This window comes from Symphalangus syndactylus, chromosome 20, assembly GCF_028878055.3.
Source record: "Symphalangus syndactylus isolate Jambi chromosome 20, NHGRI_mSymSyn1-v2.1_pri, whole genome shotgun sequence".
In the NCBI taxonomy this organism is placed as follows: domain Eukaryota; kingdom Metazoa; phylum Chordata; class Mammalia; order Primates; family Hylobatidae; genus Symphalangus; species Symphalangus syndactylus.
The window spans coordinates 17,602,951-17,628,530 of record NC_072442.2 but is presented as its reverse complement, the minus strand read 5'-3'; the positions used below and the strand labels follow the sequence as shown (position 1 = coordinate 17,628,530).

Here is a 25,580-nt window from a genome sequence, read left to right as displayed (position 1 = left end):
TAATCTATAAGTTAGGCACAAAGATTAACAACAATAACTGGTAATAATATAGAACAATTATAACAATATGCCAGCATCAACCCTTGTGCTTTGGGGCCATTAAGTAAAATAAAGGTTACCTGAATACAAGCACTGTAATACTGCAACCAAGATGGCTGCCAAGTGACTAAAGGATAGGTAGCATAGACAGCCTGGAGATGCCAGACAAAGGGATGATTCACGGCCTGGGAGGGATGCTGTCAGATTTCATCAGGCTACTCAGAAAGGCACATAATTGAACATGTATGAATTGTTTATTTCTGGACAATATTTTAAATAAAACACCAATATGTGACAAATGAATTTAACCAAATATCCCTAGCTGCCTTTCTGTCCCAAAGTGTACCAGTACTAAAGCTCTTTCACTTTTTTTTTTTTTCATTTTCCCCCAACACTTAAAGCAAGAGGTACAAGAATTCTGTACCTCTTTAGGCCGGGCACGGTGGCTCACACCTGTAATCCCAGCACTTTCGGAGGCCGAGGCAGGTGGATCACCCGAGGTGAGGAGTTCGAGACCAGCCTGACCAACATGGAGAAACCCCGTCTATACTAAAAAAAAATACAAAATTAGCCGGGCGTGGTGGCACATGCCTGTAACCCCAGCTACTCGTGGGGCTGAGGCAGGAGAATCGCTTGAATCTAGGAGACAGAGGTTGCTTTGAGCCAAGATCGTGCCATTGCACTACAGCCTGGGCATCAAGAGCGAAACTGTCTCAAAAAAAATAAAAAAATTCTGTGGGTTTTTCCTCTAGTGTCAGCATAGTAGTCATGGCCTTTCATGGGTCTGCTTTTCTAGCCACATTCCACTTAAGTTTTATTGAAAACCTCACAAATGGAACTAGCTCCTCCTAGGTTTTTCTGTGATCATTTAGTTTAAAGAAATTAAAGGTCTGAGGAAAGCAAAGGCCAGGTTTTGGGGTAAACCACCTGAGTGGAAAACTGGGCTGGTGCAAGGCAGTTTTCCAACGTGCTGTGCCCTGCGGCAGGGTAGTTTTCAATAAATGTTAAGTAGAGAATATTTAAATAGCACCCAATTCACTTTTTATTCTCATAAAAAGGGAGAGATGAAAGAGATGGAAATGCAGATATGGTTCCATAAAAAGCCACAGCTGAGCTAACAGCAGTGAGGAAACCCACGGAGGTTACCTGAAGTATGTATTACACAGCTTGTGATGAGAAAAAGCCTCATGACTTTTCCTACTCTCAGCTATTCGTAGTTTTATTAAATAATCTGGTACCCTAGCAAAAGACACTACTGACTTCCACCAGGAAATCTTTTTTGCAGTGGTTACTTGCAGAACCATCCAACGCTTAGGTTTACTGGGCTTACTTTTAAGAACGTTCTGCTCCAGGGCTGGGCAAAGTTACTCTGCTGAGTAAAATGTAAGATAAAGTTGTAAGTATTTTTTTTATGGAGAGGGCAAATATTCTTCATTTCTTTAAAGCTTTAAGATGATCATCTGAAGTCCTTTAAAGAAGCAGAATTGATGGGGTAACGCAGAGGATCTTTCACAAGGTGACATGTAATACCCGATTTGGAGCTCAAGGCGCTGACACGGATCCTAAGTAAATGAGACTGCTATTTGATCCAATAAATGATGAAGTATGAGATGAAGTGCAGATCTGAAAGGCATATATCTCAATCCCCAAAGGTTGCCTCAAATAGTAATTACTGATGTTCCAAGGCATTTGCCCTATGTGCTACAGTGAAACAAACACTTTAAAGCCATCCTGTGGTATTTCCTTACTTTAATTTCAATAAAAAAGTTTCTTTCTTCAGTTATACAAGATGAAAAAGTTATAGAGATCTGCTTTTTTTAAAAAAAAAGTTTTTAAAAAATAAAAGCAGAAAAATATGTCTTAGTTACTCCTTGGTCAAGGTCTCGCCCCCTAAAAGACTGGAATAAAACTGTCAGCATCTTTGCTGACATGAGTCTGTGGATGGGGAGGTGGAATGAGAGACAGGACATCAAGCCCACCCAACTCCTGGAATTTTTACAGAAAAGACAAAACTTTCCAAGTGAAATAATCATTTTGTTAAATGAAACCATTTGTAACTTTAGAGAAGTTTTTTCTTTTATTCCAACATATCATAAGAAAAATCCACACTGTGCTTCTAACAGGCTATAAAGCTTTGGTTTAAACATGGGTCAACAAGAGCTAAAACCACTAATGTCATACTTGGAGAAGCAAGAGTGGAGGATAGTGACGTCCCAACACTTCCAGGATCCCAGTGAAAAGTCTCACCCAGGCGAAAGACTATCTGCCAAATTTATGCCAAGAACAAAGTTTTATAGCCAAGTTAAAATCTTTTGTGTATTTAGGGACTGTTATAAAAATAGTAACATTTTCTGCATCCTTGAGAGAGCCTTTTCCTTATAGAGATGAAACAGGATTATCAAAATAGGAAGATAGTTGCTGTGAGGGAGCAATAGAAACAGGACAAACTGAAACAGAGACAGAAAAAAGAACATGAAAGACAAAGACAGAGTAAGATGGAGTGAAAAACACACATAAACAGTCTGACATGCTCAGGAGAGTGATCTGTTCCTCTGCAAACCAAATAGCTTCATTTCTTTGCCTTTTTAGGCCGAGCAAAATGTATTTGCATGTAAAAACAAATACAACTAAAGTTAAATCCATTTGGGCAGCAGTATTTTGAGGTTCTTTTTTTAAGAAGAGGAGACTTAGGGAGTTAATTTCATTCCTTAGTTCCCACCAAAAACCTCCATCAACTGGTTAATTTCAAGTCAGTAGGAGTTCCTGGAGTTAGAGTAAAAATGTCAACATATTCCTTACTAAAGCCACAGTGACGAGCACTCAAACGATTCTCAGAGCTGCCTCAGACTACTGCAAATGTATCCAAATGACAGAGGATCACAGATTTTAGAATCAGAAGGGTGTTTGAGCATTTAATATACAAACTTATTACAAGAGTAATAAGGAGACACACTGTTATACCAGCATAACCTAAGAAGGGAAGAACTGAATGGTAGGGATGCGGGTACAAGAGAATAATTTTTGGGATTTAGATTCTTGTCTGAAATATCAGAATATAATCTGTTACTGGAACATATCTTCATACCAAAGCACATTATAGCTAAAAACACAGGCTCTGGAATCAGACTGCTATGGGGATTCAACCTGGAATCTATACCATTTCAGTCTGTTTTCTCAACTGTAAAATGGGGACAGTAGTACAACCTATCTTCTTAGGATGCTCATAATACATTATGATACACATGAAGAACAAAACTAAAACTTTGGGACAGGCAAAAAGGAGATATTTTATGGAAAGAAGGTAAGGTGGTGACAACTGACATTTAATGAGTCCTTGTAATGTACCTGAACTATGGCCAGAAGATTTTTATTATCTATTAATTTTTATAACATCAGAGACAGATGTTCCTATACTCTTCTCATGGACAAAGAAACTCAAGGTCATGTACCCAGTCAGCTACAGAAATGGGAATGAAACCTACACCTAACCACAAAGCTCATGCACTTGCATTACACACGTCTATTCAAAAAATTGATCAAAAATGGACTTTAACAACGAGCTATGTAAAACATGTTCATGACAAAAAAATTCAGATGACACTGCCAAAGTTGGGAGGTAGTATACAGTACTTAATTTCTCTGAATCACACCTTCTTCTGAAAAAAATGGAAATTGTAACAGTGCTTTTACCTCATAATATTTTGTGAATACAGGTGATAATGCATGTGAAATGCTTAGCATAGTATATTCAGTACCAAATGTTACCAAAACCACTAATAGTTCATTATATATAATTTAATATGCATATAGGAGAGAAACTCTATGAGCTGCATATAATTCAAGATTTAAAAACAGATGTTAAGTATCCTATTTAACTTTTAATTCCGTAATTTTTCAAGAATAAACCTCTCCAAATAGGTTTCTTTCATGAAAACAGAAGCATACAATTCAAAATTATATCAGCTTACGTTAATTTTCATGATCACAACCTCAAAATAATTTTGTCTCAGCTAAGGACATCTACTAATTTGCATATAGCTATTTTTGTGAATGTTAATAGTATTGCATTCAGGAGGTTCCTTAGTAATTCCTTATTTTTATTCTTGGGACCATATATGCTAAAGTAAACTACAGTGAAAATTACACCATCCATAGAAGGAAAAGATAAAGGTATCATCCCACAGCCTTTCAATTTATTAGTATTTTTATCATATCAACTAACTAGAAGGCAAAACCTAGTTACCATTTTGCAGATGAATAAACAGAGGCCGAAAATGGGCCAGTTAAAGGCACTGCAGTCCCCATGCATTAATGGGTATACTTTCATATCTGCACTTCCTTAAATTTTTTAAAAAGCCAAATATTATTCTGAAATCAAGGTAGGGAGGTATTTCTGAATACATCACACAAAACAAAACAGAATTTTAAAATGTGAAAACATAAGTCAAGAGGATGAGAGCTAAACAACTCTTATAAGTTTGAAAGTGGCTAAGAGCTCCTAGATCTTTATAGTAATAAATATTGTAGTGTACAATGGTCCGTTGGGAATCCTCACTCATATGTTATTCCATGATTGAAGATCAAGGTGTCAGGTCCGTTTAGAATCAGTGTATTTTGGGTATGTTTTAAGCTTTAATCCATATTTTGAAAAAACAGTTAATAATATTTCTAAGGGAAATATAATCACTTGGCTTACCTTGCACTCCCCCACTCCCCACCATAGAGTGAATTGTGAGTTTCAAACACTGGTATTCCTTTAGTTTGAATTTTCCCATAAGTAGATGGAAAGGTAATGACCTTGGCCAATCACCATTCTTAAGTGGAAAGCCTTTTTCAGCTTAAGAAACCATTACCTGATTGAGAGTGGCTTTCTTAGCTGAAAATAACTGTTTACTGCTTAAAGGGCAAGTGTCTGTGAGATGCAGGTATAGTTAGGTGAGCCTTGAATATAACAGTCTTCCATCATCAAAATCTCATCGGAGAGGTTTTGCCAACAGTCTGTTAAAATAGAGGTGCCATTCTAGAGTAGAGGTGATGTATTTTGTGTCCTCTATGATACAATAGTATATGATAAAAAGAATAAATACAAATAGTTCTTAGGTCACATACACGCCCTGATGATTATATGAATGAAATCAAGTTTGGCTGAAATGCTGTTCAAGGTCTGGGAAAGAATGAAGGTTTCACAGATTCACACCTTTGCTCTACCATCTACTAGCTCTGTGACAGTAGACAAGTTATTTAAATTTCTTAAACTCAGCATCTTCAACTGTTGAAAAAAAAATCTAAAAAGTATGTTGTTAAAAACAGAGTTTAATTTATGTTTGCATGGATAATGCATGGCCGTGTTGTAAAGGACTCTAGTGGAAAGATGGTCTCCATGTCACTTCTACTCCCTAGCCACACAGTTTCTCTTTGAGGAGGTAATTACCGTTTCCAGGCAAATGCAAGAACTTGGTTTGAATGTTCCACGATGAAGTGTTGAATTCATTAACATTTGTTGAGTGCCTATTATGTGTCAAAACCATTCAGGGAGGTATGGGGAGTACAAAGATGAGCTCATAGTCTAGAATGAAAAAAAATACCCAACTAATTTTAATATCAGATGGTACACATAACAGTAAAAGTTTAAGAACAGAAGAGAAAGTAATTAATTTAATCAAGGGGGTGGGTTGGAATAAAGAGAAAGATTAAGAACATGTTTCAAGAGAAATGAAAAGTGTCAGGAACCATAGTAAGTTCTCTCTGGCTTAAGCCGTCTGATTCAGGAACTGGGCCCCTCTCATGGCTATAAAAACTCTAATTTGAGGTACTGACTCATGGCTATGAATTTCTAACATAGGAAAAGGAAAAGGTAGCCCAAATAGAAGGTGAAAGGGTTCGCTATTTCCTCTTTAGGTAGAGAGAAACAGAAGAGTAAATGGGTTCTGTTCCCAGTCTTACAAGCATTCATTTGAGAACTACATAAACTCATCTAAAGAAGGGATAACTAACTGGGGAGTTCAACTAAGTGTCAACTGTAACTTAGCGTTCTCTACAATCTTAACATTGAACATTTATAGAATAATTGTTGCCTTTCCAAATACTGTAGAACACCAAAATAAAATAGGTTTAAGACTCAAGACGCCACTTCATACAACAGAAGTCAATTCTACCATGTTTCTTGTAGCTGTCTAGAGCATAAGTACAAGTAACTAAACTGTAATGACACCACTAAAATTTTGGAAATTCTTCAACAAAATGTTTTGGCTTAATGGAACTTAGGGTCAGTTCTCCATATGCCAATGTCCTATGCCCAAAATGGGCTAGCTTCAAAGGCAGCCCAAAATATCCCTAAAATTATGTCTGAAAGTTAGCCTAGTAAGAGCAGAAAGCAAAAGCATGTCCATTCTTTTCAACAGATGTTTACCAGTCTTGACCACAGATTCTGGAAAGCAAGACTTTGCTAGAGTTAATGCTTTATAAAGATAACCTTAAAACAAAAATTTCCATGCTAAGCCTAATAGAATGAAAGCTTGTATCAAAGAAATATTCTGTTTAAACATAATGCTGCTTTAAAAGCATAACATAAAAGATAATTTGAAATGCTTTGTAAAATATTTCATTTGATCACACAATTGACCATAGGCCCAAACAAAGGAATAGTAATCATAACATAAGGGCAAACCTAATTGAGGACCAGGTTTAAGTCAGGTAACGAAGATAAAGACTCAGCATGACCAACTTTTAATCATGTTATGATATTTAAAGCCTTATGTTTTATAAGAAATCAACAATGGTTATCATTGTTGATTATCACTGACTATCATTATTAATCAGATATCAAGAAATATTGATATTGCTCTGTGGAAGGTACCAATACCAGGCAAAGGGAGATACAAGGACAGCCCTTGTTCTCAAAGAGTCCTTTATTATAAGCCATTACTTTTCCTCCTCTGTTCTAAGCATGCTACATATAAGGTAATCCAATAATAGTGCCATCCAGGGGTATCTTTTTTTTTTGAGATGGAGTCTCGCTCTGTCACCCAGGCTGGAGTGCAGTGGCGTGATCTCGGCTCACTGCGAGCTCCACCTCTCAGGTTCACGCCATTCTCCTGTCTCAGCCTCCTGAGTAGCTGGGACTACAGGTGCCCGCCACCATGCCTGGCTAATTTTTTGTATTTTTAGTAGAGACGGGGTTTCACCATGTTAGCCAAGATGGTCTCGATCTCCTGACCTGGTGATTCACCCGCCTCAGCCTCCCAAAGTGCTGGGATTACAGGCGTGAGCCACCGTGCTCGGTCCATCCAGGGGTATCTTAAGCCAAGCAGTAACAGAACAATCAGGATCCACACCAACTATTAAGGTGTTTCATGCTTCTACTTTTACCGTTTTCATTTGGCGAAGAAATCCTGATCACAATAACGTAAAAACATTTAGAGACTTAAGAACTGCTATCAGTATCATCTCCTTCTACTTACTCTTGTCCATGGATCATGGATGCCATAAAATCTGCTAACCGAATTCCTTTTTGCAGCATACCACTTAATTGCAGGAAAAGCTCAAACTCAAATGTGTAATTATTTAAAGCCAAGCCTCACTTCAAATTGAGGTATTTGGGTTCAGAAAAATTCCTCCCCAAAATTCTACTCTGGTATTAGAAAAATCACAATTACAAGCCACAGAATATTAAAATCACAACTTTGGCAAAATATCAGGATCACTTCAGAGGTGAGATTTGAACTTCAGCACCCAAAACCAAAAATCCAATGTTATAATCCTATAATATCACTCTCTTCTGTGATTATGAAGGCCTCTTAAATACTGAGAACAGAAAGGGGGACAAGGCCTCTATTTTTCTCCTCTCCATGCACAACTCAGTCCAAACGTTCCGAATATATGCATGTTCTGTAACAACAAGCTACCTTCAAAATGCCCAAGTAATTACAGGTTCAGGTCAAGAACTCCAGACCATATTGATTACATCTCTATGCAAGAAGGACCCTCCAGCACCATTTGTATCCATGATAACAGGGACAGCTTTTAAGGATCTGTGACATTAAGAATTTTCAGTCATATCAATGCCAGGAATGGAAAGCCAATGACCAGTCAGGCCTGTCAGTTGTTGCCTAAAGCAATAAGGACAAGCTGGGAATTCATCACACTGGAACTTCATCTGCCAGCTGCATTCACACATTTTCACCACCTGAATAGTTGATTCTCTTCAACTCCCACGTGGCTCATTTCAGCATACAGTGTTTTGAAATGAATATTTGATTAGGCAGGGTAGAAAGAGGTTTGGACTTATCTGAGGTGTCACCATAATGCACTTTAAGTAATTTTAAGTATCAGAAGCTAGGTGTCCTAGGTCCTGTTCTTTGACTATTGCTGAAATGGACCTGTGATCCTAATTAAAGAAGATTAAATGAGATGAGACATGTGGTAAGACCTAGCACGGTGTTGGGCACCTGTTTATAAATTAATACTGGTTTCCCATTTCTTTTACTTCTGTCTATTGAAAAATATCCTGAAGATTCCTCATAGAGCCTCTTGATTATTCAGAGATGGGGATCTCACACTGTCAAGGAAACTTAAAAATCATCCTGCTACTTTCCCAATTTCTCGTTTTATCAAAAGTCTAAACCATCACTTAAATATAAACCTAAGAAATAAAGAGGCCAGTCACAGTGGCTCAGGCCTGTAATCTCAGCACTTTGGGAGGCCGAGGCAGGTGGATCACAAGGTCAGGAGATCGAGACCACCCTGGCTAACATGGTGAAACCCCGTCTCTACTAAAAATACAAAAAATTAGCTGGGCGTGGTGGCGGGCGCCTGTAGTCCCAGCTACTTGGGAGGCTGAGGCAGGAGAATGGCATGAACCCAGGAGGTGGAGCTTGCAGTGAGCTGAGATCACGCCACTGCACTACAGCCTGGATGACAGAGCGAGACTCAGTCTCAAAAAAGAAAAAAGAAAAAAAAAAGAAATAAACAGAGTAGGCTTCTTAAAATTCCTTCCTTATGTTTAGATCTGAACAGTTTGATTATAATATGTCTAGGTATGGTTTTCTTTGTTTATTAATATTTCACTCAGCATACACTGAGTTTCTTAAAACTTTGACTTATGTCTTTCATTAACTTTGGAAAATTCTCAACCCTTCATGTATTTCTTTTGCCATATCCTCTTCTTTTCTTCCATGTATGTGAAATAATTACACAGATGTTAGACAGTTTGATATTGCTATAGTTTGATATACCGCTCACGCTGAGTTCTATTTTATTTCAGTATTTTTCTCTCTGTCCTTCAGTTTTGATAAATTTTTACTTATCATCATTATACTTAATAGTGAAATAATAAACCCTTCCTCCTAGGATTGAGAAGAAAACAAGAATATTCAATATCATCATTTCTATTTGACATGTAGTGGAGGTTTAAGCAAGTGTAATATGGGAGAAAGATAAATATAAAGATTAAAAAGAAATAAAACCATCTTTATTTGCAGATGACATGATTACATAGTAGAAAATCCAAGAGATTCTACTATTAGAATGAATAAATGAATTTGGAAAAGTTGCTGGATACCAGTTCATTTTTTGTTTTGAGACAAGGTCTCTCCTCTGTCACCCAGGCTAGAGTGCAGTGATGCAGGCTTGGCTCACTGTAGCCTCGACCTCCTGGGCTCAAGCAATCCTCCCACCTCAGCCTCCCAGGTAGCTAGGACTACAGGTGCATGCCACCACACTCAGGTAATTTTTTTTTTTTTTTTTTTTTGAGACGGAGTCTCGCTCTGTCGCCCAGGCTGGAGTGCAGTGGCGGGATCTCGGCTCACTGCAAGCTCCGCCTCCCTGGTTCACGCCATTCTCCTGCCTCAGCCTCCCAAGTAGCTGGAACTACAGGCGCCCGCCACCACGCCCAGCTAATTTTTTGTATTTTTAGTAGAGATGGGGTTTCACTGTGTTAGCCAGGATGGTCTTGATCTCCTGACCTCTTGATCCGCCCGCCTCGGTCTCCCAAAGTGCTGGGATTACAGGCGTGAGCCACCACGCCCGGCCCACTCAGCTAATTTTTAAATTTTTTTTTGTAGAGACGAGGTCTCACTATATTGCCCAGGCTGGGATACAAGTTTATTATACAGAAAAGTATTTTATTCTATATGCTATAAAGAAAACTGACAAGTGAAATAAAAACGTGCTACAGTTATTATCATCAAAACGTAATAATAGAAAGAAAAAACTTTTATAAAAGATGTGTAAGACTTCTCCATTGAAACTTATCAAGGAGAAATTAAAGAAGGCTTAAATAAGTGAATAGTTATAAAAGTTTATATTTTGCCTGTAATCTCAGCTACTCAGAGGCTGAGGCACAAGAATCGCTTGAACCCTGGAGGTGGAGGTTGCAGTGAACCTATATCACACCACTGCACTCCAGCCTGGACAACAGAGTAAGACTCCAACTCAAAAAATAAAAAAAGCTTGTTTTGAAAGATTTAGTATTTTTAAGATGTCAATACTTCCAAATTTGATATACAGATTCAATGAAATCCCAATCCAATCTCATCTGAATTTCTGTAGAAATAAAAAAACAAGCTAGTAATTTAATATATGTGTGTGTGTGTGTGTGTGTGTGTGTGTGTGTGTGTGTACGAGAATATGCATACCAGTGGTTTTCAAACATTTTAAAATTCAGGATCCCGATATGCTTAAAAAAACTCAGGACCCCGGCCAGGTGTGGTGGCTAATACCTGTAATCCCAGCACTTTGGGAAGCCAAGGTGGGCAGATCACTTGAGCTCAGAAGTTCAAGACCAGCCTGGCCAACATGGTGAAACCTTGTCTCTACTAAAAATACAAAAATTAGCCGGGCATGGTGGCGCATGCCTGGAGTCCCAGCTACTTGGGAAGCTGAGGCAGGAGAAGCACTTGAACCTGGAGGCAGAGGTTGCAATGAACCGAGATTGCACCACTGCACTCAAACCTGGGTGACAGAGCGAGATTGTCTCAAAAAAACAAGCAAACGACAACAACAACAAAAAACCCAGGACCTCAAAGATCTTTGGTTTATAGGTACTATATCTATCAACATTTAATACAATTATGTATCAGCTAATTTTAAAACAATGATAAAGCCTCTATGTAGAAATATAAATTACATTCTATATAAAAATATTTTCTAAACAAAAAGTAGTGAGAAAGGTAACATTTTTTATGAGAAAATCCTCTAATAGACAACAGCTAGATTCTCATATCTGCTATTGCATTCTATCTGTTCTGATATGCTGTTTTGGTTGACGTACACAAAGAAAAGTTGGTCTAACTCAAATATGTAACGCTAAAAGATAAAGTATATTAATAGCATTTTCAGGTTCTGGGGATATTCTTCCTTGATATGATCCTTAACAAACTAGTTGCAGTGTGGAATCTGAAACCATATCAATTAAATTTCATATTCTATTACATTAAAATCCTTTGTCCTATCTTGCATTTGGAATGAGTCCTTTACTCTTGCATGATTTTGTAACATGAAACTGGTCATTTGGAAAATGTTACAGATGTTCCAAATACTGATATATTTTAATATCTATTATGTAAAAAATCATATTAGTTAATATCACTACTTATTTAATGAGAACTTTTTTTTTAAGACAGAGTTTCACTCTTGTTGCCCAGGCTGGAGTGCAGTGGCACGAGCTTGGCTCACTGCAACCTCTGCCTCCCAGGTTCAAGCGATTCTCCTGCCTCAGCCTCCCCAGTAGCTGGGATTACAAGCATGCACCACCACACCCAGCTAATTTTTTGTATTTAGTAGAGACAGGGTTTCACCATGTTGGTCAGGCTAGTCTTGAACTAACCTCAGGTGATCCACCCGCCTTGGCCTCCCAAAGTACTGGGATTATATGCATGTGCCATCGTGCCCGGCCGAGAAATGTCTTTAAATATTGGGACTCTGTTAAGCAGACAATGCTGGATACAAGGTTTTCAAATTTTTAATTTTCAATTGAAAGCTAGAATGTTATTATTGGTAATAAATATTGTTAGTTGTTTTCTTCAAAGTGACAGGGTTTGCTTATTTTTGAGAAAATTTCTGCCAAATGCCCATGTCTGAATAAACATAGTTGTTTTATTCAGATAAAATGGTATTCCATGAAAAGAGTTGCTAGTTCAGTTTACAAACCACAATGGCTTTCCCTCAAGACAACTATTGTGCATTCATTCCCACTTGATATACAGAATATTAAGAAGTTACACAAGGATCAAAACTTAATAAAATTAAAGTTGATGATTTTTACTGCTTCAAAGATATTCTTAGGTGAATACAGCTTAAAAAAGAACTCTAAGTAGGTAGCAGAGGCTACTAGCATAGTCAGGTGCCATTGCCTTTACTATGATAACAGGCCACCAGTTTTATCCACAATTGCTTCTGCACCATCTATACTAAATTTCACCACAGTAGAAAAAACAAAGGCAAATAATAACTTGGTACTAGTATAAAAATAATTTTGACTTAATAGACCACTTGAAAGTGTCATGGGAATTCCCAGAGTTCTGTGGACCACACTTTGAAAAACCACTGGTATGTTCATACAAACGCACATGGGTGGAAATGCAAAGGCCCTGGAATAGCCAAGATAACCAGAATGAAAAACAAAGGTGGAGGCCTTAAAATATGAGACTTCAAAACTTACTAAACATCTACAGTAATTAAGATAGTACAATGTGGGTAAAAAGACAACTATATAAATCAATGTAACAGAATAAAGAACCCAAGAAAAAATAAAAATTTTAAAAAGGCATCAGTGCAATTCATAAAAGGAAAAGCGTATCTTTTTGATAAACAGTGAGGGAGCAACTGGAAGAAACTAAACACCTTGATCCCTGCCCTACATCAAAATAAAATTTTTTGTTTGTTTGTTTAGACAAGGTCTTGCTCTGCCACCTAGGTTAGAGTGCAGTGGTGCGATCACAGCTCACTGCAGCCTCAACCTCCCAGGCTTAAGTGATCCTCCCATCTCAGCCTCCTAAGTAGCTGGGACAACAGGTGTGCACCACCATGCCTGGCTAATTTTTGTACTTTTTGTACAGACAGGGTTTCGCTGTGTTGCCCAGGCTGGTCTCAAACTCCTACGCTCATGCAATCTGCCCATTTGGGCCTCCCAAAGTGGGATTATAGGCATAAGCCACCACGCCTGACCACTCACAATAAAAAATTAATTTGAAAAGGATCATAGTCCTAAATGTGAAGGCTAAAACTATACAATTTCTAGAAAAGAGTTATCTCTTCAAGACTGGAGGGGCTGGGCACAGTGGCTCACACTTGTAATCCCAGCACTTTGGGAGGCCAAGGCAGACAGATCACCTGAGGTCGGGAGCTCGAGACCAGCCTGGCCAACATAATGAAACCTCATCTCTACTAAAAATACAAAATATTAGCTGGGCATGGTAGTGGGCACCTGTAGTCCCAGCTACTCGGGAGGCTGAGGCAGGATAATCACTTTGAACCTGGGAGACAGAAGTTGCAGTGAGCTGAGATCATGCCACTGCACTCCAGCCTCAGTGACAGAGTGAGACTCTGTCTCAAAAAAAAAAAAAAAAAAAAAAAAAAAAGACTGGACAAAAGATTTTGTTTGTGAAAACATAAAAGGAAAAAACAATGAAAAAATTCGATTTTTGCTTGTCAAAAGACACCATTAAGAAAGTGAAAACGCAATTAACTGAAAGAAAATATTTGCAGTGCACATATGTCACAAAAGGCCCATATCCAGAATATTTAAAGTACACTTGGTATTCAATAAAGACAACATATCTAATAAAAATCAGTGAGTTAACTAGGACATTACAAAAGATGATATCCAAATGGCCAATTGAGTATATTAAAGATGCTCAATATCATTGCTCAGCTGAGAAAAGCAAATTCAAACCATAGTTCACATCCACTGGAATGGTTAAAATAAAGATCAATAATATCAAGTGTTGATGAGAATGTGGAGCAACTGGAATGCTCATGCATTGCTGATAAGAATGCAAAATGGTACAGTCATTTTGGAAGACGTGTTGGCAGTTCCTAATAAAGTTAAACATATGCCTACTTTGTGATCCAGCAATTCCAGTACTAGGGATATGCCCAAAGGAAATGTATGCATATGTTGAAGAGAGAGAGACAGAGAGAGAGAGACAGACAGACAGACTTATAAAAAAATGTTTATAGCAGCTTTATTCCTAATAGCCAAAAGCTGGAAATGACAGAATAATGGATATATAAACAGTGGTATATTTGCAGAATGGAACACTACACTGCAATATTAAAAATGAACTAGTGATACATGTAATACCTGGATGAATCTCAAACAAATTAAGTTGAGCAAAAGAGGTTAGATACAAAAGCATAGACACAAGATGATTCCAATCACATGAAGTTTAATACAGGCAAAGCTAACCTGTGATGATGAAAGTGGTTAGCTCTAGGTCACAGGTAGTATTAACTGGAAGGGGCATAAGAAACTTTCTGGGTTGATGGAAATATTCTATGTTTTTATGTGAGTGGTGGCTAACTGAGTATAAAAATTCATCAAGCTGTATGATTAAAACGTGCATTTTTGCTATACCCAAATTACACCCTAATTTTAAAAACATCTTCAGAGGTGCTTGAAAACACAGGTTTATCCATGTTTCAAGCTGAAAGGGACTCCGCTGAGACTAGAACTAACAAAGATCCATAAATTAGTGGTCATTATTCTTTCCTTAACACCAAGCTTCCAGAGCAAGACTTTTCTCTGGAACAACTATTTTCATTTTGATTATTTACTTTAGCCTTTCTGTGACAGTTCTCAACAATATCCAGAGGGAATATCAAGAGCTCTGGTTCTGACTAGTTGACCAAGTGGGGTCCCAAGCTGCTCTTTAATTGCCTACTGGGCTTACTATTCAATGGAGAGGGGCTCTTTGTTTGTTTCTAAGTTTATAGATGGCACCTATAAGCATAAGCCTCTCAGGCTCTTACACACAGTTTAAAATAGTGTTGCACTAACAGTTTGACACTCATGTCACTAAGACAAATGGAATTCCCGGTTCAGACTTAAACAAATTCTAATAGTGCCCCCAACCTTGTCCCCCTGCCACCATAGTCTGATGCAACAGACTACATAAACAGTCCAGCCCTGTAGGAGAGGCAGAGTAAATGTACAAAAGTGAAAAGTTGGGTCTTTGGTCAAAAAGTCCCATGTAAATATGTGGAACCCTAGTATATCAACAGTGAGAAGCACTGCATCAATTCCCTCTCAAAATGCTTAGGAAAGATTTAAAGCCATGTCAAGGACCTGGTGCTTGCAATACAGAAAGCATAGGCAAGGTTTTAGCTGACACAAAGATTTATTCAAAGAAGCAATGTGTCATCAGAAGACACTTTCCCAACAGCTTCTTCTACTTCTGTTTACTGTTTCTTCATCTTCAAATGGGGCTATCATTTTTTCTTAATTGTGCTGAACTAAAATTTTCCTCATTGTTAACTTGACTTTGGTCTTCTAACATCCTATACATACTAGAAAGAAGAAAGGGCCAGGCGCAATGGCTCACGCCTGTAATCCCAGCACTTTGGGAGGCCGAGGAGGGTGGATCACGAGGTCAGTAGTCTGAGACCAGCCTGAGCAACATGGTGAAACCCCATCTCTACTAAAATACAAAAGTTAGCCGGGCATGGTGGCGCATGCCTGTAATCCCAGCTACTCGGGAGGCTGAGGCAGGAGAATCGCTTGAACCTGGGAGGCAGAGGTTGCAGTGAGCCGAGATCACGCCACTGCACTCCAGCCTGGGCAACACAGCGAGACTCCGTCTCAAAAAAAAAGAAAGACAAGACAAGACAAGACAAGACAAGACAAGACAAGGAAAGGAAAGGAAAGAAAAGAAAAGAAAAGAAAAGAAAAGAAAAGAGAAAGAAGAATAAGAGGAATGTTTAAATCAGAAGAGGAGAGATACAGCTGAGCATTTTCCTTATGGGCAAATAAGGTCTTTTCCCTATGTTCTTAATCTGTAAAACTTACTTTTGATTTTATACAGACAGTAGATAGTCAAAAGATTAGAATTAATTTAATGTACACATTTACTCATTTCTAATATAAAAGCCAATCTTAATATTTGAGTTTGAATATTTTTTCCCCTCTGAGGGATTGTTCACAGGTCAGGGCTGAGCCTTCTTTTAATTTCACTCTTATCCTTAATCCTCTTACTGATCCCACACAAGCTTTCAGTACCCAAGGTACATGCCCTGGAGTTTTCGTCACTTTATAATCATCAAGAATATCTGAAACTCTATTAACTGAAAATCACATCATTTATTCAAAAAATATCTTAATATTTCTGAAGAACTTTATATTCAGGAGTTACTTTAGGAAATAATTTTAACACAACCCTTCCAAAAAAGGTGGTAAAAAAAGTTTTACATAGGGACTCTTAATCTTCTTTTACTGATGTAGAAGTGAATGGCATGGTAGGAGAATGACTTGAAGGTTTCAGCAAAAGTTCAAGACCATGATTATAAAGTCCTGGCTTTTTTCACTCAGTTCTAGCTTTAAGACCATGGAGCTATGTGGCCACATCATTGTAGACTGAACAATGTCTCTCACTAATCTCTTTATTTTTACCATCAGCATCTCTGTGCCTCTGACAGCCTTTAAGAAATAGTATCTAAGTCGGCCTCAGATTGGAATGGCAACTGTCGATACAGTGAAATATAATCTTAGAATAGTCTTCCCCCACTGGGCGCGGTGGTTCACGCCTGTAATCCCAGCACTTCAGGAGGCCGAGTGGGTGGATCACCTGAGGTCAGAAGTTCGAGACTAGCCTAGCCAACATGGTGAAACCCCGTCTCTACCAAAATTACAAAAAATTAGCCGGGCGTGGTGGTGCATGCCTGTTAATTCCAGCTACTTGGGAGGCTGAGGCAGGAGAATCACTTGAATCAGGGAGGCGGAGGTTGCAGTGAGCTGAGATGGTGCCATTGCACTCCAGCCTGGGCGACGGAGCGAGACTCTGTCTCAAAAAAAAAAAAAAAAAAAAAAAAAAGAGTGAAACTCCGTCTCGAAGAAAAAAAAAAAAGAAAAGAATACTCTTCCCCCAGTCCATGAACAAAATCTCTATATCTCTATATGATAAAAGAATGCCTCTATAAGAAGGTCCTTCCAGCACAGATTTGACTGCAAGACAAAATAAAAACTGCTCAAATAACCTCCTTGTCACCTACCTAATCGCACTTCTCTATTAATGAGTATTATTTGTTTTTTTGAAGGTGATGTACCAAATGCCAAATACATAAAGTAGGTATAAATGATCATTATAAAACCAATCAAATCAAACTAGTTTGGGATTTTAAGGGTGTACTGTTCTTCAGTAAACAAGTTATTTTGATAGTGGGGAAAATTAGGTGCTCAAAAGGTATCTCCTAAATTAATTATTTTTATTACTTCAATTGTACAACAAAAGTAGCATTTCTCTTGAGTCAAGAACAACAAAAAACCCCAAGTCTTCAACTTTGTCCCTATTTACTGAAATGCTTGATGTAACACTAATACCTTATGATCCAAGGCTGCTCAGGATAAGAAGTCATTTTTCTTATCTGTCACATTGTCCTTCTCACACTACCATCTTCCTCAGGCATGTACACAAACACTGCTTCCACCACACTTCCTCAGGCATGTACACAAATACTGCTTCCACCACACCTCATAACTTTATAAAATGTTTTCTTTAATAGAGTTTGATAAAGATGTCTGCTCTTCATATGAGTCACACATAAGTTTGTCTTTCGATATCAATTATCTGAGTTCTTTGTTAGTAAACATCCATCCCCATAGTAAAACCACGAATCAGGACAAACAAACTCAGGGTGAACCAGATCTTTCTAGGCTCTTTGATTTGATGACTCAGAAGCAAGGAAAGGTTATCTATTAGGTACAGCCTTCAAGTTTTGGAACAAGAATCGTCAGCAATCTGGAAAACAAAGTTCCAACAAGACATTGACAACTGTCTTTCTGCTTTCTCTTTAGAGGTCCTACACCTTTATCAAAAGAAGGGCACATGTTATAAGGTACAAAGAATAGAAAGAAATTCTTAGCTATCTAGCCAAAATGAACGTACAGAAAAATGAATAAATTGATGCAGTGCTTTGGCTAGAAACACTATCAATGATTCATCAACATTGTTGTTCATCAGCTGGACATGGGAAAAAGTGAGCAACTGCCCCAAATCCCATTTGTTCTGGGTAGCCTGTGTCTTAGGTTAAAATCCTATAATGTGTCCATTTCCAAAATGATCTCCTCAGCCAACAATGGAACATCTTACAATTATTTAACCCCCACAAATTTTAGGTAGGATGGTTTTTGTTTTGTTTTGTCCTTTTGAGACACAGCCTTGCTCGGTCACCCAGGCTAGAGTGCATTGGCGCAATCTCAGCTCACTGCAACCTCTGCCTCCCGGGTTCAAGCTCTGCCTCCCGGGTTCAAGCGATTCTTGTGCCTCAGCCTCCTGAGTAGCTGGGATTACAGGCATGCGAAACCATGCCCAGCTAATTTTTGTATTTTTAGTAGGGATGGGGTTTCGCCATGTTAGCCAGGCTGATCTCAAACACCGGACCTCAAGTGATCCACCGCTTCGCCCTCCCAAAGTGCTAGGATTATAGGTGTGATCCACTGCACCCAGCCGGTATGGTGTCATTAGAATCACCAAAGACAAGATGAGACAGACGTTAAGGGAATAACATCTACTCATCAAGCAGTTATAGAACTGCTGAAAATCGAAAATATATGTACTTTATAGAGAGACAGTAAGAATCTAGTTCGTAGGTGTCTAAAGGCATAGAATTTACCCTGTGCTTAAATCACTGAAGTTAATAATTTAAAAATATGTATTTTAGGCAATGTGTTTCTTTGCAAAAGCATGAACCAGAGATTACCAGATATTAAGAAATTGTGAAAAAAACCATTACGTGGTAAAAGTGGCATGCTCTGCACACCTCTTTTAGTTTCAATGGAATAACGTTGTTAGATTAATACATAGATATCTAGAAAATAAACTGCAGACCCAAGATTTAAATAAAATATTTTCACTTTAAAAACTGTTATAATTGCCAAAGGATTTAATTACGTCACATTAAATTCTATATCTGTGAATAAAGTAATTATATGAAAAATAATTATACTGCCACAAGGTTAGACAGAGCAAGAGCTGTCACTAAAATAGAGGGTTAGGTGTAATATGTGCCATAGGAAAAATTAAAAAGATAATCCATGAAGTCATATAAAATGCTTGAAGGTAATACAGGGCAATGAAGACCAACAGAAGAGGTGCCACACTGGTCGTATCTCCAAGTAACAGGCAATGAAACCTCCAGATAAGCATCTTCCTAATGTGCAGCTGACTCCAATGCATGGATCATAATTAGAGGTGCACTTCCCGGTTCAGAAGCAATTATAAAAATTTATTAGATTCTTTTTAACAGAAGAATATACAACAAAATTTTCCCATAAATATGTTTCCATAAAGAACTCAAATTATTTAGCCTCGATTTTGTTAGACTTGCTAACTTGATTTTTGTTAGCCTAGATGTTGTTTTCCACAGACGTAGAAAGTAATTCTGTTAACAACAGTTGGTCCTATTAAAGTAGATGGACATTCCACAACAACACATTATTCACTCAAAAAATGCGTTAACGTATATTTCTCATTCAAAAGGGATCCGAACCAATTGAGAGGTAACTGAAGAGAGAATTACTCATAAAAGTCCAATTCCTTATCTATGAGGCTTCTTTAGCTCAAAGTTAAAGAAAGCAGCACACGTGTTTCACTGTTCTGGTTGTCTTTCAGAAAGGTACCATGGCTTCCTGGAATGAAAACAGGCCTAGAAAAGTAATAATAAAGCTTAGCCACCAATAAGTTCTTTCCTACTCAAAAGATTGGTACTTTCAGGCAGAGAGGTCAATGCCATCGAAACTCATACAGTGTATCTCTGATGCAAATTAAGTAATCTTAGGACTACTTACATATCAGATTATTTACATGTAGGATCTAATTCCTTACTCAAAAATCAACTTAAAAACTCTTCCTGCAAAAGGATTTAAATAACAGTTCACTGAAGCTCCTCCCTTGTTGCATGAGATGACTTTACACACAGCTAAGATTGCTACATGATAAATATGGAATGTTGGCCAGATGCAGTGGCTCATGCCTGTAATCCCAACACTTTGGGAGGCTGGGGCAGGTGGATCACCTGAGGTCAGGAGTTCAAGACCAGCCTGACCAACAAGGTGAAACCCCACCTCTACTAAAAATACAAAAAGTAGCTGGGTGTGGTGGCAGGTGCCTGTAGTCTCAGCTACTCAGGAAGCCGAGATAGGAGAATTGCCTGAACCTGGGAGGCAGAGGCTGCAGTGAGCCAAGATCGTGCCACTGCACTCCAGCCAGCATGGGTGACAGTGGGAGACTCTGTCTCAAAAAATTAAAAAATAAAAAATAAATATATATATATATGGAGTGTTACCTCAGAATCTAGTATTGAATGTCTACTTTTAATAACACAAGGTAACTGCTTTAGCAGCATGTGTTCCTAGTTGCTGGTCACTTCACAATAAAACATCAGTTTTCCATAAAGAACTCAAATTATTTAGCCTCGATTTTGTTAGACTTGCTAACTTGATTTTTGTTAGCCTAGATGTTGTTTTCCACAGACGTAGAAAGTAATTCTGTTAACAACAGTTGGTCCTATTAAAGTAGATGGACATTCCACAACAACACATTATTCACTCAAAAAATGCGTTAACGTATATTTCTCATTCAAAAGGGATCCGAACCAATTGAGAGGTAACTGGTAGTTTAAGAAGGTTTAAAAAGCCCAATCAAGGCCTACTCTTGTAATCTTGAATAAAATACTTCAGATTAAAATATGTAACATTTCCAGGATTCACAATTGTAAATGATCATTCCAAACGAGCACAACAATCTCTTCACATTCTCAGAATGTGACTATAAAAAGGATTTATTGTTTAAGTTCCCCATCTTGATATCTCATTCAGTGCAGGGAAGCAATGATAGCGACTCTACACATTTCCATGCTCATTTCCAGGGGACAACCATGGTTGCCAAGTTAAAGCAGTAGGAACAAGTATGAGTCCTCTAAAGTAATAGTCTACATTAAAAATGAAGGCATAGCCCTAGATGGGGCAGCTCAGTAAGATGCAAGGTACAATCGACTAACCAAAAAATCAGAAAGCTAAGAATATGTATAAAACCCATTAGCTTTGAAACTTAAAAATATATCCATATCCACAGACAGAAGCTTTGGTCTTTTTAAAGTGACCTTCACAAATCAGTTTTGTGTTTGTTTCCATTTTGTTTCACAGTTTAAGCCTCAATCAAATCAGCAGTCTCTAGGGATTTTGAAATCGCTATAGATTAAAATTCTCTCTGACTCAACTGTTTGACTAATGCCGAGTATTTAATAATTCTACTTGAGAGAGAATTTTTGGACAAAATCCTGCCATGCGCTGTCTTCAGATGCTCCCCAGCTGCACTATAAAGCAAGGCATCACTGTCCTTATTTTATCACTTGACTTAGAAACGAGAAAATATATCACTATAGACAATTCTACCATTTAGTAGGCCTGGCTGAAAACAGTTTTATAATACTAATGGAGCAACTATCACCTATAAAGGCAAAGATCTCCTTCTCTGTACTAATGATACATATTCATAGCTTGTTTCCAAGGATAGGAAATTAATAACTGTGATAGACAGACCAGAGTTAAGTTAATGCATTTTTAAACTTGATGCTTTTGATAATAAAATCATTCAAGCTATAGCATTTGGACTCTCTCTACTTCCACAGATTAGGCACTTTGATACTCAACAGGTTGAGTAAATTGAATCCATAGATTGTATTTACGTTCTCTGTCAAGGTTGCTTCTCCACATTTCAGTGATCAAAGGCAAAATAGTCATCAACTCTGTAGCCTTCAATACTGTGTTCATTACATTTAATCAAGTGCCAACTCCACTGCATCATTCACCAACCTTAGGAATGCTGAAAAGCATGGCATTGTTCAGCAACAAATATAGGCACAGTACTGTACTAAAACGCACACACACCGCAAAACAAAAAAACAAAGAAGAAAGCAAATAAATGTCATCCTCTACATTGTGCGAGAAAATTAGTTAAAAATGCACAGGACTGTCCAATAAATATTTCAGAGGTGGTTTTCTACCTGAGGCAGCATCAATCACTGTGGAAACTCCCCTTCGATCAGAGACTGGACGGGATGACCCTGGCATGCTGACTGGGTCAGAGCGGACTGGCTGGATCCTGCAATGCAATTTAATTTAATTCACATATATTACTGGCATCAAAACTGTCACTTGCTACAAAAGACCTTAAATCAGGAATGCTGGCGTAGCACAATCCATTAAAGAACCATCCATTCTAAAACAAGACAAACAGGGGAGCTGCAGTCCCTAATTGCTGCACAAGGATAAAGCACTACCAACATTCTCTACACTCTGGACCCCTGCTAACTTATCGTTGTGTGTTATTCCACAGATTGTTAAGGAAGGGACCGAAAAGCTGACATTAATTTAAAGGGAGACAATAAGTAGAATGGGAGAGGAAATAAAACACTGAAAATGTTTATACTGAAACCTTTGGGATTTCCAAAGAACACACATGAAGAGTTTTGAGAATCCTGAAATTCACTAATATCACCATAGCTATTAATGTGTTCCATAAAAGGCAGCAATGTGTAATTTCAAATTTTGAGATGCTCCATTAAAATCCTTAATGAAAGTTACTTTACATCTGACAGTAAGCATAGGATAACAAAGATGTACTGTGGCTGGGGTGGGTCACTACTAACTGAGCTACCTTTATAAAATTACCAACTAGCATACAAGAATCAACTAGAACCTAAGTAAACATGCAAATTACTACACACAATTTAAAGTTGCTTAAGAATAATAAACATCCATCCTGGCTAACACGGTGAAACCCCGTCTCTACTAAAAATGCAAAAATTAGCTGGGTGTGGTGGCATGCACCTATAGTCCCAGCTACTCAGGAGGCTGAGGCAGGAGAACTGCTTGAACCCAAGAAGCAGAGGTTGCAATGAGCCGAGATCGTGCCACTGCACTCCAGCCTGGGTGACAGAGCAAGACTCTGTCTCAAAAAAAAAAAAAAGAATAATAAACATATAAATGCCAAATGCCGAGTGTCTCTTTCCAGCTGCATTAGAATAAATACTATTAACATAAAAGTATCTGGAAGATTAAAAGATCTGAAAGTCCCAGGCAACTTAGTGAAACAAAAACTTATTACAATATATGCATGCATTTCTGGTAATTCATTCATACAGTAAGTATTTACTGAATGTTAATTGCATGTAGGCATTACTCTGAGAACAAGCAGAAACAAAACATAAAAATACAGACCAATGTGTATATATATGACATAGCACATGAACATTCATGACAATGCAAAATAAAACTAAAGTGTAAATATGAATGACATAAATAATAAAAGCTCAGATTGAGGAGATGGGGGAATACATGCAGGGTCCACATCAGATAGTGATCTTGTAGAGCTGGAACAGGGATTAGGTCTGTATATAGTAATAGTATATATGCATAATGAAGAGGAGCAAGAAATGCCCTTTAAGCACAGGACTACAACATGCAGAAACTTAGATTAGTGACTGAATACGACAGATTCAGAGCATCTTGAAGTGCATGATTTGGCTGAAGTATAGCGTTCATAAAGGCTAGATGGAAGATAAAAAGTTCATAAGAAACGTGGGACAGATGACAGAAGCCTGAAATGCCAAGTATGAACTGCAGACTAGTTATGAAATGCATGCATTTGTTGTGAGGAAGAAAAAAAAGGAGGGAGGTATAGGATGATCTATTACTGGAAGGTGAAAATACTGATTAACAAATATTGATCACTGCTATGTAGGACTACCCAACATTCATTCCACCCCAGCTAATTTTTCTAAGCCAATCATGGTAATCTCATCACATCTTGGCAGTGGTTAGTTAGGAGATAGGTAAGCCTAAGCTAATGTGGGCCAGTTAGAAAAGAGAAGTTTATTTAAAGTGTCTGGAAAAGAAGTTTCCTTGTTCTTGAGAGCAACGAAAAGCTAGCCTCTTAGATATGGTCGGTTCATTCAAAGTTATGCCCCCTTCTAGTCTAAACAACTTCCTATGTGGGCTAATACATTTCCTATAGTTAGTCAATTTATATTGGGGTTTCTGAATAATTCAGAGTTGGAGGTAGGGTGTGAATGGGGCCCACAGATGAAGCAAGATTGGCCATAAGTTGATAGCTGAAGCTGGACAACAGATATATGGGGCCTTATTCTATTTTTCCTTTTATTTTATACATGTTTGAATTTTCTTCATAATTAAAAAAAGAGAAAAAGTGGTTAGGATGATGGAAACGTTCTGAAATTAGTGGGATGGATGCCAAACATAGTGAATATACTAAAACCCACTGAATTGTACATTTTAAAACTGGTAAATTTCATGTTATATGAATTATATCTCAGTTAAATAAAATAAAATAAATGATAACCAATTTCTGAGGAGCTAATCTTCAGTGGAAAGAGAGGCTTTGCATACTCAGCATTTTTACATTCTATGTTTCTCAGGTCTGTTAGCAAATATTTCATTGCCCCTTCTTTTTAAACACCTGCTCTGGGTAGGGAGCTTGCCTGATTCCCTTATGGAGGGGAGTCAACACTATGCATGCCTGTTTCCCATTTTGGTTAGGTGGCAGGGAGGAAGATTACACTGCGCTACATATTATTATTGGTATCCTATGGGGTACAGGACAGTGTACTAGGTGTTAAAGGTCAGGTGAGCCCCAAAAAATCTAAACAAGGACTTCACAATTTAAGAGAGAAAGTAAAGCCAATGGTCAGCCACAGGCCGCCATGCACCGGCATGTAGAAATCAGATGAGAGACAAGGAGCTGGGCTAGAGTGATCATAAACGAGAATGAGGAGAATCTCAATAGTTGGGTTTCTAACTGGATGCTGGGTGGGAAATGGTGGTACTAAAAAGGACTTAAAATTGATGTGAGTAAAATCTATATTTCCCATAAAAACTGCTGTAGGGTCTTAGCCAAGGTCCCAACCAAGCTTACCTGCTGAAAGTTTAAAATATAAATTACAAATGCAATTAACAGAAATTTATAAACCTGCTGCTCAGTATAAAGGTTTCTAAAGGTTATATGTGTCCTGTAAACAGGATAATATTCTAATCAAACATAAACAATTTAAAGTCATTTAGATTTAAACAAAATTTTGGGAGTCATTTATTATTACTAACAAAGGGAAAGTCTCTGAGGAAAATTCTTAAGGATTCGGAGAAGTAGCTACATGTGCTTTTAAAAGAAGCGAGTTAGAACTATCTTAATAGAAGGACTATACCTGAGGAAAAGAGTAACAAAGAAAGCTGAGGAGGCCACAAAACAATGGGGCAAAGACCTCCTCAGAAAAAGCACAGGGCTTTATAAATAGCAGCTGGTCAATCACTAGAA

At 37.9% G+C, this 25,580-nt stretch overlaps 1 protein-coding gene across 10 annotated transcripts in view; it reads right to left on the bottom strand.

Moving 5' to 3' along the window:
• The window catches only part of BCAS3 (BCAS3 microtubule associated cell migration factor), a 727,466-nt gene that overhangs the window by 285,581 nt on the left and 416,305 nt on the right, over window positions 1–25,580 (bottom strand). For 9 of the 10 annotated variants that reach the window (XM_055257582.2, XM_055257584.2, XM_055257583.2 and 6 more), the window contains one exon: window positions 22,255–22,352. In XM_055257582.2, coding sequence (XP_055113557.1) covers window positions 22,255–22,352 — 98 coding nt within the window. Of the gene's footprint in view, window positions 1–19,455; window positions 19,897–22,254; window positions 22,353–25,580 lie in introns of those variants that run through there. The other variant, XM_063628505.1, reaches the window with a different exon arrangement.